This window comes from Hyla sarda, unplaced genomic scaffold, assembly GCF_029499605.1.
Source record: "Hyla sarda isolate aHylSar1 unplaced genomic scaffold, aHylSar1.hap1 scaffold_213, whole genome shotgun sequence".
NCBI classification, from domain to species: domain Eukaryota; kingdom Metazoa; phylum Chordata; class Amphibia; order Anura; family Hylidae; genus Hyla; species Hyla sarda.
This window is the reverse complement of record NW_026608795.1, coordinates 346080-365992: the sequence shown is the minus strand read 5'-3', so window position 1 is coordinate 365992 and position 19913 is coordinate 346080. Positions and strand designations below refer to the sequence as shown.

The window sequence follows — 19913 nt, the reverse complement described above, 5'->3', positions numbered from 1 at the left end:
AGCTGACACTTCTCTATATACTGATCCCAGGAGCTGACACTTCTATATATACTGATCCCAGGAGCTGACACTTCTATATACTGATCCCAGGAGCTGACACTTCTCTATATACTGATCCCAGGAGCTGACACTTCTATATACTGATCCCAGGAGCTGACACTTCTCTATATACTGAACCCAGGAGCTGACACTTCTCTATATACTGATCCCAGGAGCTGACACTTCTCTATATACTGAACCCAGGAGCTGACACTTCTATATATACTGATCCCAGGAGCTGACACTTCTCTATATACTGATCCCAGGAGCTGACACTTCTATATATACTGATCCCAGGAGCTGACACTTCTCTATATACTGATCGCAGGAGCTGACACTTCTCTATATACTGATCCCAGGAGCTGACACTTCTCTATATACTGATCCCAGGAGCTGACACTTCTCCATATACTGATCCCAGGAGCTGACACTTCTCTATATACTGATCGCAGGACCTGACACTTCTCTATATACTGATCCCAGGAGCTGACACTTCTATATACTGATCCCAGGAGCTGACACTTCTCTATATACTGATCCCAGGAGCTGACACTTCTCTATATACTGATCCCAGGAGCTGACACTTCTCTATATACTGATCCCAGGAGCTGACACTTCTCTATATACTGATCCCCGGAGCTGACACTTCTCTATATACTGACCCCAGGAGCTGACACTTCTATATACTGATCCCAGGAGCTGACACTTCTCTATATACTGATCCCAGGAGCTGACACTTCTCTATATATACTGATCCAAGGAGCTGACACTTCTCTATATACTGATCCCAGGAGCTGACACTTCTCTATATACTGATCCCCGGAGCTGACACTTCTATATATACTGATCCCAGGAGCTGACACTTCTCTATATACTGATCCCAGGAGCTGACACTTCTCTATATACTGATCCCAGGCGCTGACACTTCTCTATATACTGATCCCAGGAGCTGACACTTCTCTATATACTGATCCCAGGAGCTGACACTTCTAAATATACTGATCCCAGGAGCTGACACTTCTCTATATACTGATCCCAGGAGCTGACACTTCTCTATATACTGATCCCAGGAGCTGACACTTCTCTATATACTGATCCCAGGAGCTGACACTTCTATATATACTGATCCCAGGAGCTGACACTTCTATATACTGATCCCAGGAGCTGACACTTCTCTATATACTGATCCCAGGAGCTGACACTTCTCTATATACTGATCCCAGGAGCTGACACTTCTATATACTGATCCCAGGAGCTGACACTTCTCTATATACTGATCCCAGGAGCTGACACTTCTCTATATACTGATCCCTGGAGCTGACACTTCTATATATACTGATCCCAGGAGCTGACACTTCTATATATACTGATCCCAGGAGCTGACACTTCTATATATACTGATCCCAGGAGCTGACACTTCTCTATATACTGATCCCCGGAGCTGACACTTCTATATACTGATCCCAGGAGCTGACACTTCTCTATATACTGATCCCTGGAGCTGACACTTCTCTATATACTGATCCCAGGAGCTGACACTTCTATATATACTGATCCCAGGAGCTGACACTTCTCTATATACTGATCCCAGGAGCTGACACTTCTCTATATACTGATCCCAGGAGCTGACACTTCTCTATATACTGATCCCAGGAGCTGACACTTCTCTATATACTGATCCCAGGAGCTGACACTTCTCTATATACTGATCCCAGGAGCTGACACTTCTCTATATACTGATCCCAGGAGCTGACACTTCTCTATATACTGATCCCAGGAGCTGACACTTCTCTATATACTGATCCCTGGAGCTGACACTTCTATATACTGATCCCAGGAGCTGACACTTCTATATATACTGATCCCTGGAGCTGACACTTTTCTATATACTGATCCCAGGAGCTGACACTTCTCTATATACTGTTTGCAGGAGCTGACACTTCTCTATATACTGATCCCAGGAGCTGACACTTCTCTATATACTGATCCCAGGAGCTGACACTTCTCTATATACTGTTTGCAGGAGCTGACACTTCTCTATATACTGATCCCAGGAGCTGACACTTCTCTATATACTGATCCCAGGAGCTGACACTTCTCTATATACTGTTTGCAGGAGCTGACACTTCTCTATATACTGATCCCAGGAGCTGACACTTCTCTATATACTGATCCCAGGAGCTGACACTTCTATATACTGATCCCAGGAGCTGACACTTCTCTATATACTGATCCCAGGAGCTGACACTTCTATATACTGATCCCAGGAGCTGACACTTCTCTATATACTGATCCCTGGAGCTGACACTTCTCTATATACTGATCCCAGGAGCTGACACTTCTCTATATACTGATCCCAGGAGCTGACACTTCTCTATATACTGATCCCAGGAGCTGACACTTCTCTATATACTGATCCCTGGAGCTGACACTTCTCTATATACTGATCCCAGGAGCTGACACTTCTCTATATACTGATCCCCGGAGCTGACACTTCTCTATATACTGATCCTAGGAGCTGACACTTCTCTATATACTGATCCCAGGAGCTGACACTTCTCTATATACTGATCCCAGGAGCTGACACTTCTCTATATACTGATCCCAGGAGCTGACACTTCTCTATATATACTGATCCTAGGAGCTGACACTTCTCTATATACTGATCCCAGGAGCTGACACTTCTATATATACTGATCCCAGGAGCTGACACTTCTCTATATACTGATCCCAGGAGCTGACACTTCTATATATACTGATCCTAGGAGCTGACACTTCTCTATATACTGATCCCAGGAGCTGACACTTCTATATATACTGATCCCAGGAGCTGACACTTCTCTATATACTGATCCCAGGAGCTGACACTTCTATATATACTGATCCCAGGAGCTGACACTTCTATATATACTGATCCCCGGAGCTGACACTTCTATATATACTGATCCCAGGAGCTGACACTTCTCTATATACTGATCCCAGGAGCTGACACTTCTCTATATACTGATCCCAGGAGCTGACACTTCTCTATATACTGATCCCAGGAGCTGACACTTCTCTATATACTGATCCCAGGAGCTGACACTTCTATATATACTGATCCCAGGAGCTGACACTTCTCTATATACTGATCCCAGGAGCTGACACTTCTCTATATACTGATCCCAGGAGCTGACACTTCTCTATATACTGATCCCGGAGCTGACACTTCTCTATATACTGATCCCAGGAGCTGACACTTCTCTATATACTGATCCCAGGAGCTGACACTTCTATATATACTGATCCCAGGAGCTGACACTTCTCTATATACTGATCCCAGGAGCTGACACTTCTCTATATACTGATCCCAGGAGCTGATACTTCTCTATTTACTGATCCCAGGAGCTGACACTTCTCTATATACTGATCCCTGGAGCTGACACTTCTATATATACTGATCCCAGGAGCTGACACTTCTATATATACTGATCCCAGGAGCTGACACTTCTCTATATACTGATCCCTGGAGCTGACACTTCTCTATATACTGATCCCTGGAGCTGACACTTCTCTATTTACTGATCCCAGGAGCTGACACTTCTCTATATACTGATCCCTGGAGCTGACACTTCTATATATACTGATCCCAGGAGCTGACACTTCTATATATACTGATCCCAGGAGCTGACACTTCTATATATACTGATCCCAGGAGCTGACACTTCTATATATACTGATCCCAGGAGCTGACACTTCTCTATATACTGATCCCAGGAGCTGACACTTCTCTATATACTGATCCCAGGAGCTGACACTTCTATATATACTGATCCCAGGAGCTGACACTTCTCTATATACTGATCCTAGGAGCTGACACTTCTATATATACTGATCCCAGGAGCCGACACTTCTCTATATACTGATCCCAGGAGCTGACACTTCTATATATACTGATCCTAGGAGCTGACACTTCTCTATATACTGATCCCAGGAGCTGACACTTCTCTATATACTGATCCCCGGAGCTGACACTTCTATATACTGATCCCAGGAGCTGACACTTCTATATACTGATCCCAGGAGCTGACACTTCTCTATATACTGATCCCAGGAGCTGACACTTCTCTATATACTGATCCCAGGCGCTGACACTTCTCTATATACTGATCCCAGGAGCTGACACTTCTCTATATACTGATCCCAGGAGCTGACACTTCTATATATACTGATCCCCGGAGCTGACACTTCTATATATACTGATCCCAGGAGCTGACACTTCTCTATATACTGATCCCAGGAGCTGACACTTCTCTATATACTGATCCCAGGAGCTGACACTTCTCTATATACTGATCCCAGGAGCTGACACTTCTCTATATACTGATCCCAGGAGCTGACACTTCTCTATATACTGATCCCAGGAGCTGACACTTCTCTATATACTGACCCTCGGAGCTGACACTTCTCTATATACTGATCCCAGGAGCTGACACTTCTCTATATACTGATCCCAGGAGCTGACACTTCTCTATATACTGATCCCGGAGCTGACACTTCTCTATATACTGATCCCAGGAGCTGACACTTCTCTATATACTGATCCCAGGAGCTGACACTTCTCTATATACTGATCCCAGGAGCTGACACTTCTATATATACTGATCCCAGGAGCTGACACTTCTCTATATACTGATCCCAGGAGCTGACACTTCTCTATATACTGATCCCAGGAGCTGATACTTCTCTATTTACTGATCCCAGGAGCTGACACTTCTCTATATACTGATCCCAGGAGCTGACACTTCTATATATACTGATCCCAGGAGCTGACACTTCTCTATATACTGATCCCAGGAGCTGACACTTCTCTATATACTGATCCCAGGAGCTGACACTTCTATATATACTGATCCCAGGAGCTGACACTTCTCTATATACTGATCCTAGGAGCTGACACTTCTATATATACTGATCCCAGGAGCCGACACTTCTCTATATACTGATCCCAGGAGCCGACACTTCTCTATATACTGATCCCAGGAGCTGACACTTCTCTATATACTGATCCCAGGAGCTGACACTTCTCTATATACTGTTTGCAGGAGCTGACACTTCTATATATACTGATCCCAGGAGCTGACACTTCTATATATACTGATCCTAGGAGCTGACACTTCTCTATATACTGATCCCAGGAGCTGACACTTCTCTATATACTGATCCCCGGAGCTGACACTTCTATATACTGATCCCAGGAGCTGACACTTCTATATACTGATCCCAGGAGCTGACACTTCTCTATATACTGATCCCAGGAGCTGACACTTCTCTATATACTGAACCCAGGAGCTGACACTTCTCTATATACTGATCCCAGGAGCTGACACTTCTCTATATACTGATCCTAGGAGCTGACACTTCTCTATATACTGATCCCAGGAGCTGACACTTCTCTATATACTGATCCCAGGAGCTGACACTTCTCTATATACTGATCCCAGGAGCTGACACTTCTCTATATACTGATCCCAGGAGCTGACACTTCTCTATATACTGATCCTAGGAGCTGACACTTCTCTATATACTGATCCTAGGAGCTGACACTTCTCTATATACTGATCCTAGGAGCTGACACTTCTCTATATACTGATCCCAGGAGCTGACACTTCTCTATATACTGATGTTGTGTTGCTAAATGACAAACTCATCTCAGCTATATCTTTATTGTAGTATTGGGACATATTTTTCGTCTGTGCTTTTCTTTTTAGCATTGGCATGTTGGGATTTGTAGTCTTGGACACCCATCAGTGGCTGGATGCTTGTGCTGGGACTTGTTATCCATATTTATATTTGCGTCTGTACTGTGGGTTAACAGGTTGTGCTGGGACTTGTTGTACATCTGACAGCTGGCGAATTATAAACTTGCTTATTTCTATAGCAGTTTGTTCTGGAACTTGTAGTCTGTGTACATAACCACTGCTTGCTTGTCTTTGTAGCTGACAGGTTGTGCTGGGACTTGTAGTGCATTGACAGCCGCTGAGTCACCACATATTATGTCAGATGAATTCCAGGCTGGAAAGTGTTAGTGGTGGTAAGGTTAGAGATGGAACAAAGCGCTCAACCGCTCAACTGTAGTGGCTGCAATTCTGTTACAGTGTGTCATCCAGCTCTCCTCACACCCTGAACGGCCTGGAAAAGTGAGATTAGGCTGTGTATAAATGGCAGTAAGGACAAGGACCCCCAGATCTTTTGTATAGGGGTCCTCACTGCTCTGGTATCAGACGCACCCTCCTCATCCTCAGGGATACAAGGACCCCCAGATCTCTGTATAGGGGTACGCACTGCTCTGGTGTCAGACACCACCTCCTCATCCTCAGGGATACAAGGACCCCCAGATCTCTGTATAGGGGTCCTCACTGCTCTGGTATCAGACACCACCTCCTCATCCTCAGGGATACAAGGACCCCCAGATCTCTGTATAGGGGTCCTCACTGCTCTGGTGTCAGACACCACCTCCTCATCCTCAGGGATACAAGGACCCCCAGATCTCCTGTATTGGGGTCCTCACTGCTCTGGTGTCAGACACACCCTCCTCATCCTCAGGGATACAAGGACCCCCAGATCTCCTGTATAGGGGTCCTCACTGCTCTGGTGTCAGACACACCCTCCTCATCCTCAGGGATACAAGGACCCCCAGATCTCCTGTATAGGGGTCCTCACTGCTCTGGTATCAGACGCACCCTGCTCATCCTCAGGGATACAAGGACCCCCAGATCTCCTGTATAGGGGTCCTCACTGCTCTGGTGTCAGACACCACCTCCTCATCCTCAGGGATACAAGGACCCCCAGATCTCCTGTATAGGGGTCCTCACTGCTCTGGTGTCAGACACTCATCCTCAGGGATACAGGGACCCCCAGATCTCTTGTATAGGGGTCCTCACTGCTCTGGTGTCAGACACCCCCTCCTCATCCTCAGGGATACAAGGACCCCCAGATCTCCTGTATAGGGGTCCTCACTGCTCTGGTGTCAGACACTCATCCTCATCCTCAGGGATACAAGGACCCCCAGATCTCCTGTATAGGGGTCCTCACTGCTCTGGTATCAGACACTCATCCTCATCCTCAGGGATACATGGACCCCCAGATCTCCTGTATAGGGGTCCTCACTGCTCTGGTGTCAGACACCCCCTCCTCATCCTCAGGGATACAAGGACCCCCAGATCTCCTGTATAGGGGTCCTCACTGCTCTGGTGTCAGACACACCCTCCTCATCCTCAGGGATACAGGGACCCCCAGATCTCCTGTATAGGGGTCCTCACTGCTCTGGTGTCAGACACCCCCTCCTCATCCTCAGGGATACAAGGACCCCCAGATCTCCTGTATAGGGGTCCTCACTGCTCTGGTGTCAGACCCCCAGACCTTGTGTACCCTGGGGGAACCTTTGCGGCTCTGATGGGACCTGTGAGTGACTGACGTTCCCTGCGTTACTGCATTTGCCGAGGATTAGGGTGTTGTGCTGATGGCGAGGAACGGATTTCAATTGCAGGGCTTGTAGGAAGCCCCGATGTAGCAGAGGCGAGTTTGTCTGATACACACTAGCAAAACAGAGTTTGCCAAATGAAGAAGAGTTGAGTATGTGAGATGTAGAGTTGAGTATGTAATAGGTATGGATGGATTTATCAGTTCTAGCCAGGTTCAGTTTAGCAGAGCTGAGTTGATCATTTGGTACAATTTCCGGTGATATAGTAATGTCTAGTATTACATAATAGTATATACAGATGTAGCAGAGCTGAGTTGATCATTTGGTACAATTTCCGGTGATATAGTAATGTCTAGTATTACATAATAGTATATACAGATGTAGCAGAGCTGAGTTGATCTTTTGGTACAATTTACGGTGATATAGTATTGTCTAGTATTACATAATAGTATATACAGATGTAGCAGAGCTGAGTTGGCCAGAGATATAGTATCACAGCAGAGTTTACCAGATATAGATGAGTTGATTTGTATCAGTGCTGGTTGCAATTTGTCACTTCTAGTTTTTCACAGTTTTTTAGAAGTAGCAGAGCTGATGTGATCATTTGGTACAACTTATAACAATATAATCATGTTTTATCTGCAGTTATACACAGGAAGGTATACAGATGTAACAGAGACTAAATTCTCATAGATACAGTAACAGGACGGTGTTTGTGAGATGTAGTAGGACTGGGTATGTGACATAGAGCAGAGCTGGATTTGTCAGTTTTAGTCAGGCACAGATGTAGCAGAGCTGAGTTGATTGTTTGGTTTATCTCTATCTTTACATAGGGCTGCAAGTAGACCAGCTATATTAGAATACATATTGCAGCCCCAAAGAGTTAAACTCAGCACTGCTACATCTAGATATATTTGGATCCTAAATGCTTCCCATGACAGCTGCTGGCGGTGACGTGCAGCCGTCTTGTCAGCTCCAGTGACCATCTGACCACCACTTCTCCATAATGTCCTTTGCTGGGGTCTTCAGATTCAGTATTAATGACAGTAGTATATGGGGGTCCCTAGACAGCCTCCCAACATCTGCCACCAGGAGAATCATACGGGGTAGGTTGTATTTTTCCTGCCCAGTCCTGTTGCCCCCAGAGATAAGTGGCTCCAGTGTAATTGGCAGCTGCTTATTCTGATACATGGGTGAGCGGGGTTCAGTATTGGGGTGAGTTATCCTTCTATCCTCCATGCCAGCTGGGTGCGGGGGTTCTTGGGGGTCCGAGCTGTGGAGCTGAGCCTGCGGCAGGGGTTGCGTGTGTGCGGGGAACATGCCGGGATGTGTTTGCATTCTTAAGCTGAAAGCATTTAGCAGAAATCCTCTGTGTGAATGCGCTGTTATTGTTACTGCGGATTATGGGGAATGCGATCCATCTATCTGTTTATCCAAGTGACGGCGGAGATAATGGGGGGGGGGGGGCACCTAAGATCAGGACACCAAGAGGGGCCCCACCAGCTTATGCCAGGTCATCACGAGGGGCCCCGCCAGCTAATGCCAGGACACAAAGAGGGGCCCCGCCGGCTAATACCAGGAAACCAAGAGGGGCCCCGCCAGCCAATGCCAGGACACCAAGAGGGGCCCCGCCAGCTAATACCAGGAAATCAAGAGGGACCCCGCCAGCTTATACCAGGAAACCAAGAGGGGCCCCGCCAGCTAATACCAGGAAAACAAGAGGGGCCCCGCCAGCTTATACCAGGAAATCAAGAGGGGCCCCACCAGCTTATGCCAGGTCATCACGAGGGGCCCCACCAGCTAATGCCAGGACACCAAGAGGGGCCCCGCCAGCTAATACCAGGAAACCAAGAGGGGCCCCGCCAGCTTAAACCAGGAAACCAAGAGGGGCCCCGCCAGCTAATACCAGGAAATCAAGAGGGGCCCCACCAGCTAATGCCAGGACACCAAGAGGGGCCCCGCCAGCTTATACCAGGAAACCAAGAGGGGCCCCACCATCTTATACCAGGAAACCAAGAGGGGCCCCACCAGCTTATACCAGGAAACCAAGAGGGGCCCCGCCAGCTAATGCCAGGACACCAAGAGGGGCCCCACCAGCTTATACCAGGAAACCAAGAGGGGCCCCGCCAGCTTATACCAGGACACAGAGAGTGGCTCACCAGCTAATGCCAGGACACCAAGAGGGGCCCCGCCAGCTAATACCAGGAAACCAAGAGGGGCCTCGCCAGCTTATACCAGAACACAGAGAGTGGCCCACCAGCTTATACTAGGACACAGAGAGTGGCCCACCAGCTTATACCAGAACACAGAGAGTGGCCCACCAGCTTATACTAGGACACAGAGAGTGGCCCACCAGCTTATACTAGGACACAGAGAGTGGCCCACCAGCTTATACTAGGACACAGAGAGTGGCCCACCAGCTTATACCAGAACACAGAGAGTGGCCCACCAGCTTATACCAGGACACAGAGAGTGGCCCACCAGCTTATACCAGGACACAGAGAGTGGCCCACCAGCTTATACCAGAACACAGAGAGTGGCCCACCAGCTTATACCAGGACACAGAGAGTGGCCCACCAGCTTATACCAGAACACAGAGAGTGGCCCACCAGCTTATACCAGAACACAGAGAGTGGCCCACCAGCTTATACTAGGACACAGAGAGTGGCCCACCAGCTTATACTAGGACACAGAGAGTGGCCCACCAGCTTATACCAGGACACAGAGAGTGGCCCACCAGCTTATACCAGGACACAGAGAGTGGCCCACCAGCTTATACCAGGACACAGAGAGTGGCCCACCAGCTTATACCAGGACACAGAGAGTGGCCCACCAGCTTATACTAGGACACAGAGAGTGGCCCACCAGCTTATACTAGGACACAGAGAGTGGACCACCAGCTTATACTAGGACACAGAGAGTGGCCCACCAGCTTATACCAGAACACAGAGAGTGGCCCACCAGCTTATACCAGAACACAGAGAGTGGCCCACCAGCTTATACCAGAACACAGAGAGTGGCCCACCAGCTTATACCAGAACACAGAGAGTGGCCCACCAGCTTATACCAGAACACAGAGAGTGGCCCACCAGCTTATACCAGAACACAGAGAGTGGCCCACCAGCTTATACCAGAACACAGAGAGTGGCCCACCAGCTTATACCAGGACACAGAGAGTGGCCCACCAGCTTATACCAGAACACAGAGAGTGGCCCACCAGCTTATACCAGAACACAGAGAGTGGACCACCAGCTAATGCAAGGATACCAAAAGGGGCCTCGCCAGCTAATGCCAGGACACCAAGAGGGGCCCCGTTAGCTAATACCAGGACACCAAGAGCGGCCCCATCACCTATTGATTTGGACAGGAGGGATTTTTGCTCTGTGGGTGTATTTTATCTTGCAGAGCATTATGTAGAGCAGTTTTCAGCAATCCATCTCTTTCCAGCTAACTAAAACTCCCATCATGTCCTGACTTGTAGTCCTGCATCAGCTGAGGAATGGCAGGTTAAAGGACAATGCCCTATCGCTCCATCACATCTTAGGTAGCTGGACACTCTATAGCAATGTGCGGTATTAAAGGAATGTAGATCCAAACCCCAAAATTAGTGACATCACTGCATCCAAATGATGACATCACTAAATGTGCGCTGTTTGAGTGTCCATCCCTATTAGTGTTGCAGATAGGAGCCCCTGGGGTCGCTCATTCTTGTGTCATGGTGAAGAGACACAGGGTAGGGGCCGGAGTGACCCCTGTGACCGGTGGAATTGCCCTTTAAGCTGCTCAGGGATGATGCAGGAATGACAGGGTGTCAGGGTCTCAGGATCCCCCTGTAAACGAGACATTTCTGACAGCAGCTGTAGAGCCAGGACTTCTCCGTCACTTCTGTACTGTGTCTATTTATACCTCCTTCTATTGATCCTCAATCACACGGAGGTGGTTGCTTATCTGTCACTCATATGGGGTTCTATTACTTGCTGTGACCTATTCACTTACATACTGTGAACTTTTCATACAGGAGCAAAAAATCTTTCAAGTTATTAAAAAATCTAGAGTTCACTTGGAAAGCTGGGTGACAAGCAATATGGCCTCCCATGCTGCTGCTACAAGACTTGTCATCCAGTTTTATCTAGGTCAGACGGCCGAGTGATCGGTGCAGTCATGTCCTGTTATCCTAAACAAATACAGATAGGGCCGAAGCAAACACCGCCGTCCGGCTCACTGTTACATCAGCTTATGCAATCTCTGTGAGAAATACCAGAAAGACCCCGAAATAATGATTTGTGGATTTGTCATGGCTCCCCCCAGTCCAGAGCGCAGTATGGGATTAATACATGTATATGTATCCACTATCCCACCCCTAAATGCACCTTGTGCAGGGTCCTGACTGATAAATGTTCCTGGTGTACAGAGGGCAGCAGCTAGTTATAAAGGCCCCCCTGTGGGGAGCACCATTGGCTGGCAGCTTCCACCAGACTGGTCTCTCTAGATTATGTGGACCACTGCTGGGCTCCTAGGTCTGGTATAAACCACCACTAGGCTCCTAGGTCTTGGATGGACCACCACTGGGCTCCTAGGTCTAGTTTGGAACACCCCTGGGCTCAAAGATCTAGTATGGACCACTGCTAAGCTTCTCAGTCTAGTAAGGACCACCCCTTGGCTACTAGGTCTAGGTTGGACAACCACTGGGCTCCTAAGTCTATTATGGACTACTTATGGGCTCCTAGGTCTAGTATAGACAACCACTGGGCTTCTAGGTCTAGTTTGGAACATCATTGGGCTCCTAGGTCTAGTATGGACCACCGCTGGTCTCCTAGAACTAGTATGGACCACCGCTGGACTTCTCGGTCTAGTATGGACCACCCCTGGGCTCCTAGGTTTCGTATAGACCACTGCTGGGCTCCTAGGTCTAGTATAAACCACCACTGTGCTCCTAGGTCTAGTATGGACCACTGCTGGGTTAATAAAATATAGTATGGACCACTGCTGGGCTCCTAGGTCTAGTATGGACCACCCCTGGGCTTCTAGGTCTAGTATGGAACACCTCTTGGCTCCTAGGTCTAGTTTGGACAACCACTGGACTACTACTTTTATGGATTTCCTCTGGGCTCCTAGGTCTAGTATAGACCACCACTGAGCTCCTTAGACTAGTATGGCCCACTACTGGGCTTCTCAGTCTAGTATTAATCACTGCTGGACTCAAAGACCTAGTATGGCCACCGCTGGGCTTTTCAGGCTAGTATGGAAAACCCCTGTACTCAAAGATCTAGTATGGACCACTGCGGAGCTTCTCAGACTAGTAAGGACCACCCCATGGCTCCTAGGTCTAGTTTGGAAAACCACTGGGCTCCTAAGTCTATTATAGACTACTTCTGGGCTCCTAGGTCTAGTATAGACAACCACTGGGCTTCTAGGTCTAGTGTGGAACATCATTGGGCTCCTAGGTCTAGTATGGACCACTGTTGAGCTCAAAGATCTAGTATGGGCCACCTCTGGACTTTGTGGTCAAGTATGGACCACCACTGGGCTCTTAGGTCTAGTTTTGACAACCACTGGGCTCCTAGGTCTATCATAAACCACCACTGTGCTCCTAGGTCTAGTATGAACCATCGCTGGGCTCAAAGATCGAGTATGGACCATCATTGGGCTTCTCGAGGACCACCGTTGGGCTCCTAGGTCTCATTTGGACAACCACTTGGCTACTAAGTATTTTATGGACTAACTCTGGGCTCCTAGGTCTAGTGTAGAATACTACTGGGCTCATAGGTCTAGTATGGCCCACCTCCGGACTCCTCTGTCTAGTATGGAATTCTGCTAGGCTCCTCTGTCTAGTATGAACCACCACTGGGCTCCTAGGTCTAGCATGGACCACTGCTGGGCTCCCAGGTCTATTATGGACCATTGCTGGGCTCCTAAGTCTAGTATGAACCACAACTGGGCTCCTAAGTCTAGCATGGACCACTGCTGGGCTCCCAGATCTAGTAAGGACCACCACTTGGCTCCTAGGTTGAGTAAGGACTACCACTTGGCTCCTAGGTCTAGTTTGGACCATCCCTGAGCTCTTAAGTCTAGTATGGAATATCATAGACTATTGGATGCTGAACAGCTGGAATGTTACTGTCTCTGGAGCACAGATGGTGGATGTCCGCTCCCTTCATCGGGGATGGTGTAGCTGCAGTGTCTGTGTTGTTGTATGACTGCACGGTATAAGATGTCAGATGTTGATCTTGTCTCGTACCCTGGGGGTGCAGGATTGTTAGTTGAGCCACTCGCTGACAAATCCTCTTCTACTTCTGACATGTGTACAGGATGGCATTGGCACTGTGAAGTCACTGGGAGGGATGTTTGATGCCATTTTTTTTTTTCACACCTCCACCCCCGAAAACATAGTGTGAATCAGTGCGTGGAGCGCTTCCCAGAGGGTATAAATATATCTGTAAACCCAGGGTGCGGCCCTGAGACTCACTGCGCAACAACATTCAGGGCTCACAATGTGGAGATACACCATGATACAATGTAACCATTTGAAGTCTAGTATCTGACCCCCCTTTGCATCTATTTTTGAGAGCTCAACTAATTCAGAAGCATTCAGCATATGCATTACTTGTGCCATTTCTGAAGCATGAGGCGCACAATGCCTCACCCCTCGGGGACGTCACTGCTGAAATAGGATGAAGTCATTTCACTGAGGATTACTCTGGTCTGTTTGGCTTTTCTATAAAATACTTAGAGCAGAAAGGCTATACAGTAAATACAGAGGAAGCTTCCTGACTGACCACCATTTCTGTAAATGTTCAGTCAAAGTTGAAATTAGTTTTTTTTATTTTTTCCGAAAGTTATCAGTCTACCAAGGTTTTGTGCGATTACAATAACTTTTATTATTTCTGTATTTTGGGACTTGGTGCCTTAGCATGGCAGAAGGGCTGCAGCAGTTGCAGACAAGCCTCTAAGCCAAGGTGTTTTTATAGTCCGCCTGTCGCCACACTAACACAGACTGGAGCTAAAGGGTTCTGAATCACTCAGCCCTAGAACTGTGTGGTCATACAGTTACAGCTGCACAGTCCTCTCTATCCCCTCCCTGTACTTATCTCCATGATCATATAGAGAACTGTATGTCCATAGAGTTCCAGCTGCACAGTCCTCTCTATCCCCTCCCTGTACTTATCTCCATGATCATATAGAGAACTGTGTGGTCATACAGTTACAGCTGCACAGTCCTCTCTATCCCCTCCCTGTACTTATCTCCATGATCATATAGAGAACTGTGTGTCCATAGAGTTACAGCTGCACAGTCCTCTCTATCCCCCTCCCTGTACTTATCTCCATGATCATATAGAGAACTGTGTGTCCATAGAGTTACAGCTGCACAGTCCTCTCTATCCCCCTCCCTGCACTCATCTCTATGATCATAGAGAGAACTGTGGGGTCATACAGTTACAACTGCACAGTCCTCTCTATCCCCTCCCTGTACTTATCTCCATGATCATATAGAGAACTGTGTGGTCATACAGTTACAACTGCACAGTCCTCTCTATCCCCTCCCTGTACTTATCTCCATGATCATATAGAGAACTGTGTGGTCATACAGTTACAGCTGCACAGTCCTCTCTATCCCCCTCCCTGCACTCATCTCTATGATCATAGAGAGAACTGTGTGGTCATACAGTTACAGCTGCACAGTACTCTCTATCCCCTCCCTGCACTCATCTCTATGATCATAGAGAGATTTGTGTGGTCATACAGTTACAGCTGCACAGTCCTCTCTATGCCCTCCCTGTACTTATCTCCATGATCATATAGAGAACTGTATGTCCATAGAGTTACAGCTGCACAGTACTCTCTATCCCCTCCCTGCACTCATCTCTATGATCATAGAGAGAACTGTGTGGTCATACAGTTACAGCTGCACAGTCCACTCTATCCCATCCCTGCATTCATCTCTATGATCATAGATAGAACTGTGTGGTCATACAGTTACAGCTGCACAGTCCACTCTATTCCCTCCCTGTACTTATCTCCATGATCATATAGAGAACTGTATGTCCATAGAGTTACAGCTTCACAGTCCTCTCTATCCCCCTCCCTGCACTCATCTCTATGATCATAGAGAGAACTGTGTGGTCATACAGTTACAGCTGCACAGTCCTCTCTATCCCATCCCTGCATTCATCTCTATGATCATAGAGAGAACTGTGTGGTCAAACAGTTACAGCTGCACAGTACTCTCTATCCCCTCCCTGCACTCATCTCTATGATCATAGAGAGAACTGTGTGGTCATACAGTTACAGCTGCACAGTCCACTCTATCCCCTCCCTGTACTTATCTCCATGATCATATAGAGAACTGTGTGGTCATACAGTTACAGCTGCACAGTCCTCTCTATCCCCTCCCTGCACTCATCTCTATGATCATATAGAGAACTGTATGTCCATAGAGTTACAGCTGCACAGTACTCTCTATCCCCCTCCCTGCACTCATCTCTATGATCATAGAGAGAACTGTGTGGTCATACAGTTACAGCTGCACAGTCCTCTCTATCCCTTCCCTGCACTCATCTCTATGATTATAGAGAGAACTGTGTGGTCATACAGTTACAGCTGCACAGTCCACTCTATCCCCTCCCTGTACTTATCTCCATGATCATATAGAGAACTGTATGTCCATAGAGTTACAGCTGCACAGTCCTCTCTATCCCCCTCCCTGCACTCATCTCTATGATCATAGAGAGAATTGTGTGGTCATACAGTTACAGCTGCACAGTCCACTCTATCCCCTCCCTGCACTCATCTCTATGATCATATAGAGAACTGTATGTCCATAGAGTTAAAGCTGCACAGTCCTCTCTATCCCCTCCCTGCACTCATCTCTATGATCTTAGAGAGAACTTTGTGGTCATACAGTTACAGCTGCACAGTCCACTCTATCCCCTCCCTGCACTCATCTCTATGATCATATAGAGAACTGTATGTCCATAGAGTTAAAGCTGCACAGTCCTCTCTATCCCCTCCCTGCACTCATCTCTATGATCTTAGAGAGAACTTTGTGGTCATACAATTATATCTGCACAGTCCTCTCTATCCCCTCCCTGCACTCATCTCTATGATCATAGAGAGAGAACTGTGTGGTCATACATTTACAGCTGCACAGTCCTCTCAATACCTTCCCTGCACTCATCTCTATCCAATCTCCTTGGTTTAGGATAATCTGGGTGATGTCTAATTGGTTCCCCATGAGGCTCCATCAGTGGTGGTCAACCGGCTCTGTATAGATACTCTATTTAGTTATGGAAAAACATTGCCATAACAAGGCTGGATAGTTTTGAGAATGCTGTGGATATAGTTTTTCTATACACATCCATACTCCTATATCCTGTATTGTTGCTATGACCTCTACAACAATCAGGACAACCTTGTCCATCTCGGCTTTCACAGATCGATTTGTCCACGGTGTCTAAACATTCTCTTTGTTGTATATTTGCAGCTGAGAGGTTAACATCCCAAATGAGGCTGAATCTTTGCTAGATAAAAGTTGTTCCTCTAAGAGATCTCCCGAGACCATAACTCAATCCTGAGAGTCTTAATCTAGTTTGCGGTGATAGACGAGTATCGATTACCAAATGTTTTCATACGACTTTCCAAAACTCCATTACCCGATGCATTAAAATATGGCAGCGTGTGGAGCCATGGTCTATTCTTGGTAGGATAAAGTGCTTGGATGGGGGACAGGTTCCTGTGGGATTGAAGTGATGGCGTTTAGATGAACATTTATGCAAGATTTATGAGCTGATATATGTTGCGATGGAGGGTTAATGCCTTCATGCTGCAGTAGGAGAGGAGGCTTAGCGGTTTTGTTGAAAAGACATTTTGGTTATAGAGAGTCTCTCTGGAAATCCTAAGAGCTACTGACTGGGATATTGATGCGTCATTAAGTGCTTATCGTTCTTTTGTCATCTTTTCTTGCAGAAGTCGTACATACTCAAGGTCCTCTGGATGGAAGCTTGTATGCCAGAGTGAAAAAGAAAGACTCAACAAACGGGAGTACCAGTACAGTCAATGCTAGTGGCATCCCTCTGTCTGCTGCCCCCAATCATATTGAACATACCCTATCGGTGAGCAGTGATTCGGGAAATTCTACCGCTTCAACAAAGACTGACAAAACAGATGAGCACGTGGCCAATGCAGTCTCTAACCAAGGGTTGACGCCCGAGGAAAAAAAAGAGCTCGAAAGGCTTCTCGTTGGCTTTGGTTTGGACTCTGATGCACAGATGCACAACCTCAATCCTGGAACATCTGTTACAGGAGCAATGCTGCATGTAGTGCCGGCACAGGTGCACATCAATGGGAGCAGCATATCCTCACCAGCCGAAAGGGAGACAGACATCCTAGACGATGACCTGCCCAACCACGAGGGACACAGTGTTGGAAGTTTGGGTACACTGCCATCTTTTGTTGGCACTCCTAATGTTAATGATATTGGCTACCATCAGTCCCCACATCTGAACATGTCCAATGGTCCGAGCACCATGAACGGCATAGACAAGTTGTATAAGCATGGCTACCTTGGTAAGGAGACCATGATAAATGGTGGCTATCCATATAACAACCAGAACATCATAAAAAACACAACCACCCCTTATACTCAAGATGTTGGTAACCAGATGAGACCCTCATTATCTGTCCAGGATAACATGTCTTATTACCAAGTCAACCAACCAGCAATGTCCGACTGGGGACAGTCCCAACCAGACACAGAAATGCAAAAGCACTTAAACTGCTACAACCCGAATGGGATGTACCGCTCTCTGTCCTTCACCAATGCAGAACCGGCAAAGTGTGAACCCAGTTCCCAGTTGCCTCAAGCACCAGCCAGAAGTATAAGCAGTCGAGAAGCTGTACAGAGGGGTCTAAACTCATGGCACCAAGGCGGCAGCCGACCACCCTCCCGTCAGCAGGACGATGCAATAGAGAATGAAATGATGCCCCCCACTTCACAGCCAAGCACTTTTCAGACTGTTCCCCAGAGCCACAGTATCCCAGAGTTTCCCATGATGGCCTCCCAGAAGGAGATTGAGCAGTCGATCGAAGCACTTAACATGCTCATGTTGGACCTAGATCCTTCATTTTCACAGTTGCACAAGTCGCACAGTGTACCTGTTGCCCCAAAAGAGGACAGAACTATGTCGGTAACAGGGTCACTTTCTGCCCAGCCAGCTCTGGCAAGTTACAACCAGACGTCTCCGCAGGTGGCATCTCAGAGACCAAGCAATGCATACGGGCTGTCATCACCCGGCAGCCTGCCATCTGTCAGCCAAGCCCGTTCACCTGTAGAGCAACCACCAAGATCTTATTCGTCTGAACCCATAAGACCACCTGAGACCACCAGGCCCTTGAATGAATACAGGGAACCATATTCATCTGGAACCTATTCCCCCTCTGGAACCTATTCCCCCTATGGATATCAGACTCAACAGGCTCCTTCGACTCTAGTAAGAAGTTATAGCTATGGAACTAGTGGAACTACTCCCTCATCATCCATCCCACCACTCTCTGCTTTTATACAAAGTCCTCAGCAAACTACTGTGCCATCCCCAGCGCCCCCTGCTGTCATTGCTCAACCCCAGGTTCAGGCCAGGGAAGCCCCGGAGGAGGACTACAGCCTGGAAGGACTTGTCGCCCACAGAGTTGCAGGTAAATACCAGTCATCTACTGTATGGAATAACTTATTGTGCTGAACAAAACTGGTATGGTCAATGAAAGGGTTAAATAATAATGATCTCTCCCAGGAGTCATCACTGTGGAGATATTGAGGGACATTTATCAATGTTTGCTTATGTATTCTTTTCTTTCACGTCAGCAATTTTTCCTTTTTTACGTTGGTTGTAGCTTTTTCTGCTCCATGTTTGAGCTGGAGTAAATTTAGTCAATTTTTAACCCTGTTGCGACTTTTTTATGCGCAGTTGCGACTGTCGCAGTTAATAAATACCTGACTACCCGTAGTCCATTTTAAAATTATTACTACGTAGTCAATTTTTGGAAAACTTGCTTTTCTCGCTTTCCAGTCAAAATGTCGCACGAAAAATCGCGTAGTCGCAGTTGCGACAATTTTGCGACAATTGTAGTAAAGAAAACCTGACTAAACCCCGTTGATAAATGTCCATAATTGTGCGCTCCTTATCAAGTAATATGTGCCTTATGCTCTTCTGGAGTCTGATTTATTTACTTTAGTGTAGGACCTTTTATGGCCTCTAGGTGGTGCTTACATTTTATTAGCACAGTCCACAGGTATATCCAGCTCACCCCTAATAGGTTTCCACTCACGCGCAACGGACTCAGCCCGGACTAGGCTGTAAGAATACAAGAAGAAGGGGAATGTCCAGCGCAGTAGAAGCTCAATTGCAGATAATATTTATTC

General features: G+C 47.2%; 1 protein-coding gene across 3 annotated transcripts in view; it reads left to right on the top strand.

Moving 5' to 3' along the window:
• TNS1 (tensin 1) overlaps positions 1 to 19913 on the top strand; it is a gene marked incomplete at its 5' end in the record, with an annotated part of 189221 nt that overhangs the window by 78634 nt on the left and 90674 nt on the right. For all 3 annotated transcript variants that reach the window (XM_056552937.1, XM_056552936.1, XM_056552938.1), the window contains 1 exon segment: positions 17465 to 19189. In XM_056552937.1, the coding sequence (XP_056408912.1) occupies positions 17465 to 19189 (1725 nt within the window).